At 50.3% G+C, this 6,939-nt stretch overlaps 1 protein-coding gene across 1 annotated transcript in view; it reads left to right on the top strand.

The window, feature by feature from the left end:
• The first annotated feature begins 244 nt into the window (after positions 1–244).
• The window catches only part of CD58 (CD58 molecule), a 16,091-nt gene continuing 9,396 nt past the window's right edge, over positions 245–6,939 (top strand). Inside the window, exons 1-2 of the mRNA XM_006763052.2 lie at positions 245–260; positions 3,582–3,953. Coding sequence (XP_006763115.2) covers positions 245–260; positions 3,582–3,953 — 388 coding nt within the window. The remainder of the gene's footprint in view (positions 261–3,581; positions 3,954–6,939) is intronic.

Raw genomic sequence — 6,939 nt, 5'->3', positions numbered from 1 at the left:
GCGGGGGCCGCCCCCTTGGCCTTAAAAGGGAAGCAGTAGACAGAGGGAACATCTCAGAAGGAACAGCGGGGGATAGGCTGGTGGGATAGGATGGGGAGTGGGGAGCCAGCAGACCCTTTGTCTGGCTCTAGTGCCCGAGGCAGGCAGGGGAAAGGAAGGGGGCTGTTTCGACTGTGCCTTGAGTGGTCCCAGGCCACCCACTCTTCGGCTCCAGTTAAAGGTCTGTGCCTGTCCTTGCCGCGTCATGGTTCTTCAGCCAGGTCCCATGGCACTCAGCGTTTGGGGTGACCCCAGTTTTCCTGCCTCTTGGACTGCATTTAAGTTGTATTCTGTATCAGTTTAGTTAATTCGCTTAACTGTTTATTGAGTTTCCCTATGACTTCCCTTTGATTGCTCCTTGCATGAATGGATGGATGGATGGACAGACGGATGGACGAATGGATGGATGGATGGACGGACGGATGGATGGATGGACGGACGGATGGATGGATGGACGGACGGATCAATGGATGGACGGATGGATGGATGCATTTGCTCTGGCTTTTGCTCCTTCCTGCACTTAAGTCTCTCTTGTCCCCTTTCCCCTCCCTCACTTTTTTACATCTCACATTTTTATTTACCTTAAAAAAATTTATTGGGGTGACATTGGTTAGTAAAAGGATATAGATTTCAGGTGTACAGTTCTATAACATCATCTGTATACTGTGGTGCATGTTCACCACCCCACATCAAGTCCCCTTTCATTGTCATTTATGCCCCCTTTACCCTCGCCTGCCTCCCCCCAACCCCCATTCCCTGTGGCAGTCACCATACTGTGTCTGCATCGATGGTGGTTTTTTCTTTGCTTAATCCCTTCGCCTTTATCACCCAGCCCCCAATCCCGTTCCCCTCTGACAGCTGTCCGTCTGCTCTCTATCCATGGGTCTGTTTCTATTTTGTGTATTAGTTTCTTTTGTTCATTAGATTCCACATGTGAGTGACATCATATGGTACTTGTCTTTCTCTGGCTGGGTTATTTCACTTAGCATAACCCTCTCCAGGTCCATCCATGCTGTGCCAAAGGGTAAGATTCCCTTCGTTTTTATGGCCGAGTAGTACTCCATTGTGTAAACGTACCACAGCTTTTTAATCCATTCATTGGATGGGCACTTGGGCTGTTTCCAGATCTTGGCCCCTCCCACAGCTGCAATTGGATGTTTGTCTAATTATTTGTATGAAGTCTGGTGTCTCTACCAGAATGTAAGCTCCAAGAGGGCAGGGACCCTGCTTGTCTGGTTCTCCCACATAAAATAGATGCCCAGTGAGTATTTCGGAATTAATGAATGAATGAATGAATGATGGACCAGGCTGTGGTGAAAGGGGAGCTGAGCAGGGAATCAGAAAACCTGTGTCCTGTCCCTCTGCTGCCCTAAACTTGCTGAGACACGGAGCAGTTGGTGTGCCCCCGGGGCCTATTTGCCCATCTGTAAAGTGGACGTAGCATCCCCAGTGCACCTGGGCGCGCAGAGGGTTTCCAGAGGGACTCGGGAGGACGTGAACACACCTGGAAGAGTGGAGCCCTTCAGTCACTTTCCTGGGTGCTCTGTCCCGTTGCCTGTGAAATGGAAGTAATTTGAATACACTTCAGAGTTGCTCCCAGCTCAGAATTACGTCTCCCTTCCCGCCCTCCTCGCTTCTCTCCACACCGTTCCTGGCTTGTTTCTTTTTCCTGTTTCACAGTTCAGGGAACATCGCTTCTCTCCCGCCTCCACCCTACGCGCTCATTCGTTCATTCGTTCATTCACTCATTCACTCATTCAGAGGCGTTTCAGGCCCCACTAAGTGTGTGGGAGACGCTCCGCTTGGGATCCAGCTGCTTTGACCTGCGTCCCACGGACTGTGGTTGAATCCGGGAGGTGGTGCGTGATCAGCACTCGGCCGGGGTGCTGCTGTCTTTTTGAGGGCAGTCTCCCTGAACTAAGGGGGTTGGTTCTAAACGTCCTTGCAAATAGACAGGTGGGGATATTTGCTTCTCACTTGAAATTACTGGGCACCGTTGCCTACAGTTGGTTATTGAATGTCTTGATTTCTCCTACGCTCTTGCGGTTACCCTGGTTGCTGCTCGGCAAAAACTTCAAATTTCAGTTTAATGTCTTTTCCCTTAACACCCGTTCTTCTCTCTTGAACAAGAAAGTTAAGCCTGGAGCAAGATGCAGCTAAACGCATTTCGGGGGGCATCAGGAATACCCCGGTCTTAGTGGTGGTGATAAATGTTTAATGACTGGGTTGGGGTGTGGTGGTGGTGGGGCCCTCATTGAAATCTTCCATCAGAGAGGTTAACCACGGGCTGGTGACAGGTTTGAATCAGCTCCAGCCACACGGTCCCGGAATCCTCACCGTCCCTCTGGCGTGCTCCCTGTCATTGGGTTTGATCTCAGTAGCTCCCCTGTCAGCCAAGAAAGCGGGCTGCCCGACAGCCACCGGCACAGCCTCCCTACCCCCCATCCCCACATCCAGTCACCAACTCCTGTGATAACCTCTCCAGTCCATCCACTCCCGGGGGCGTCCCGGCCTGGTCTGTCCGTCCGCCGCTCCTTGCGCCGCCTCTGTCCTGCTTTCTCTGCCGCCACTCAACCGCTGGCGGCTCTGCAGACGGTCAGCGGCGGAAACTTACATTGCGTCCTGCTCGTCTTCGTTTACACCCTTTCTGTAGCTCTCCTTTGCCATGAGGATACGTCCCAAGCCCGTAGCATCCTTCCCTGACCCCTCCAGCCCCTGCCCACACACTCGGAGCAGCCCCGCCCGCCTCCGCAGCCTCCTTCCTGCTCCCCCCCCCACCCCCCCCACCCCGGCTCTCTGTTCCAGACATTGGGAACTGCTTTTATTTCCTCAAACAGACCACACTCCTTGATTCGGGACAGGCCTTGGAGCGCTGCTTCCTCTATCTTCCACCCACTGTCCTCCCTCCTTAGCCAGCCCTCAGCTGGCCGACTCCCCTCCTCCTTCAGCATGGCTTCCTGGGGAAGGCCCCGCCCAGGTGGCTGTCCTCGCCTCCTCTGTGTCCTCTCCACCCAGTGAGCCTCCTCGAGGCCCTGCAGCGACGCCGTCTTGTTTGCTGCCATGTTCCCAGCATTGCCCACGTGCCTGGCATGTAGGGGGTACTCCACCAATGTTAACTCCACTTCCTGGGTTTTTGTGGGCCCCAGTTAAAGAGTGGATTCTAGCCCTTGCTGGTTTGGCTCAGTAGATAGAGCATCAGCCCACGGACTGAAGGGTCCAGGGTTCAATTCCGGTCAAGGACACGGGCCTCAGTTGCAGGCACAAACCCCAGCCCTGGTTGGGGCGTGTGCGGGGGGAGGCAGCCAATCCATGTCTCTCTCTCTCTCACATTGATGTTTCTCTCACTGTCTCTCCCCCTCCCTTCCTCTCTCTCAAAATCAATGGAAAGATATCCTCAGGTGAGGATTAAGAAAAAGAAAAAGAGTGGTTTCTACCTGGTCAGGCATCTACTTCCTATACTTTCTGTCGGCGGTTTATCAGCTTAGCACACAAAGTAGCTGATGAATAATTTTTACCACGAAATTCAACTCCTTTCTCCATAGAGCGTCTTGGAAGATGGTTTTCTGTTTTCAACAATCATATTTTTTTCCTAACCTTTTTTTTTCTCTCTCTCGTAGGTTTCACCAGCTGCCAGAGCTTACTGCGTTATGGAAGTATAGGTGGGAATATCACTTTGTCGCCATCAAGCACTGTAAACTTTACAGAGGTCATGTGGAAAAAAGGAAAGGATAAGGTGACAGAATGGAGTACATACCTTAACGTCACAACTTACTCCCATTTTGGAGGGAGGGCTCATTTAGACCCTAAGTCAGGTAACCTCACCATCCTCAATTTAACATCATCGGATGAAGATGAATATGAAATGAAATCCGCGGATCTTACAGATAGCTATAAATTTCATCTTATAGTCCTCGGTGAGTATTTCATAACTTGGTCTGTTTAAAATGGCACATTTCACCTGGCTGGCATGGCTCAGTGGTTGAGTGTTGACCAGGGCGGTCACAGTTCGATCCGTGGTCAGGGCACATGTCCACATTGTGGCTCAATCACCAGTGTGGGGCGTGCAAGAGGCAGCCGATCGATGATTCTCTTTCATCATTGATGTTTCTACCTCTCTCTCCCTCTCCCTTCCTCTCTGAAATCAATAAAAATGTATTTTTATGGCTGACTGATATTCTGTTGGATGTACATATACCACAGCTTTTATATCTATTCATGCTACGATGGACACGTAGGTTGTTTCTGTGTCCTGGCTACTATACATAACGCTGCCGTGAACACCACCCCCCGTTTTTCTGGATCGTTTTAGTGCCTGGTTCATTTTCACTGTTTCTGATGTTCCTGCCAGGGTCGTAGTTCTCGGGGATTGTGATATTGAAATAAAGGTCCTTTTTCATGTCCCAGTTTCTCAGGCCTTGCTGTCCTCGCTTGCCATGGTGTAACCTAGAACTTGTCATTTCCAGTCATTCTGATCCCTTCATCTCTCAGTAGCAGAAGTCCTGCCCCTTCTACTTTTAGCTCAGGCCCTCGGCTGTGCTGACTGATAGCCTGAGGAAGCCTGGCGAAGGCCCGCAGAGGAGCCACACTCAGGGAGGTGCGTTTCCCTCAGTGATAAACGCAGTATCGACTGGGGGACTTCAGGTCCTGCTTGGGGAACCTGGGCCGTAGCCTGTGGCTGTGAGGAGCCTCTGTCTCCCACAATAGACTCGGTGAAATCTAGTTTTGGAAGATGAACCAGGTGGTAGGTATTTACGGTGGATCGGGGAGAAGAGGTGCCGGGGTAGAAGCCCCTGTGGTCGCTCAGGTAGACAGAGGTGTCCGTAGGAGATGTTGGAAAGGAGAGGATCCGAAGATAAGCGAAGGAAGACTCAACCGTATTTAGAACTTGTCATAAAAAGACATAGGATGACTCATGGCTTCACACCGGTTGACTAAATAATTCATCGTCCTCGTTGTCTTAAAATGGGGAAGTCAGAGTTCTGGGGGAGGATGTGTTTAGTTCTATTTAAGTGCGTTGGTATTTACTCTTCCGGAGACACCAGAAGGCTTTCAGAAAGGGAGTTTTACGGGTAGAAGGGGCTTTCCTGGCACCTCTTGCTTCTGCATGGGAGTTGCTGTCTGCTTTCCTTTCTCCCACAAAGCCCCCTGCGAATCTCCGCTAATGGTGTCCATGAGCTCTTTCTCAGCCCCTGCACAGCCTTCGTTGCATTGGAACGTCCATGTAAGTCGAAGTGACTGTTCTTCCCTGAAACGGTCCAGACCGGTGTGTAATTTTTTACTGAAGTTAATGGAAAGATGCAGATGTCAGCTGGTCTGTAGAGGAAGTCCTCCTCTCTGACAGGGTGGTGGGCTGAATTAATTAATTACACAGCGACTAATTCACTTATTGTGGGGCATGAAGGAGGCACATTCCTGGCCTGTTGAATCTGTTTAAGGTGCAGGTTGACTAATCTCTTAGAAGTCGCCGTGGTAAGGCCCCGGGCAGTGAGACGAGGAAAGGTTATCGATGGGAAGATCTGAGTGCAGAAGTTCACCCAGCTGCCACAGAAAGGTCTGCATACCTGTTGGTGAGCAGGTGGCTCAGCTCTCCCAGGCTGGGATGTGACAATGGTGGAGCAACGAGAGCGCCTGGAAGAGCTTCTGTGTCGCTAAGTGGGCTCTGACCACATAGAACAGTGATGGCAAACCTTTTGAGCTCAGCGTGTCAGCATTTTGAAAAACCCTAACTTAACTCTGGTGCCGTGTCACATAGAGAACTTTTTTGATATTTGCAACTATAGTAAAAGATTTATATTTTTGATATTTATTTTATATATTTAAATGCCATTTAACAAAGAAAAATCAACCAAAAAAATGAGTTTGCTTGTCATAGGTTCGCCATCACTGGCATAGGACGTGATACTAGTTCTTCCACGGGTCTCCCCTCACAGCATTTTCCTATCCCACCTGGCCTTGACTGTGACCGTGTTCTGTTCTCTCTTACAGAGGAAAATGAGACAGACTTAGCAATGGGTTTCTCCTTTTATAGGACAGGAGCCTGGGCTGGATAATTTATCTAAGGTCTTGCAGCTCCTACAGGAGCTGTGGTCCAAGGCCTCACAGCCTGCTGGGGCTAATGCTCACACCTCCCAGCTCCTGGCCAGTGACCCCTGCCAGTGCCCCACGCCCTCACGGGAGCTTCACTTTACCAGCCTTGATGTAACTTTGCTATAGTTTGCTTTTTTAGTACATGTTTATAATGTATTGAAATTTTATTATCCAAATGCTACCAGGACTTTTTTGGTGTATATTTCCTGTATATTTACGTCTTCTCAAATCTCTTATAATTAGTTAGGGGGTGGGAGTAGAGATGCAGGAAGGCATCTGAATGAAATACAGGACGCGTGAGACACAAATGAGCATTACGATGAGAGCGGGTGAGATGGTGCAGTGGGACCTGTGAGTGTCTTCGCCTGCGGTGTGCAGGCCCAGGCCGCCTTAGCCGGTAGGAGGCGCTTCCCGGGGGAAATCTGGGAGGGAGGCCTCGGGTCTGGCAGGTCCCTGACAGGTGCCACGCCTTATTCTACCTGTCAGCGGGGCCAGCCCACGCTACCTTTCACAAAACCCTTTGAGTCACTTTGAAACATTTCAGATTTTCGAAAAGTTGTATAAACTCTTTTCTCTCTGTAGATTAAAAAGTACCCCACTGCTCTAGGTAGGAGGCGCTTCCCGGGGGAAATCTGGGAGGGAGGCCTCGGGTCTGGCAGGTCCCTGACAGGTGCCACGCCTTATTCTACCTGTCAGCGGGGCCAGCCCACGCTACCTTTCACAAAACCCTTTGAGTCACTTTGAAGCATTTCAGATTTTCGAAAAGTCATATAAACTCTTTCCTCTCTGTAGATTAAAAAGCACCTCACTGCT

Source organism: Myotis davidii, unplaced genomic scaffold, assembly GCF_000327345.1.
Source record: "Myotis davidii unplaced genomic scaffold, ASM32734v1 scaffold217, whole genome shotgun sequence".
NCBI lineage: Eukaryota > Metazoa > Chordata > Mammalia > Chiroptera > Vespertilionidae > Myotis > Myotis davidii.
This window is presented reverse-complemented; position numbering and strand designations above follow the sequence as displayed.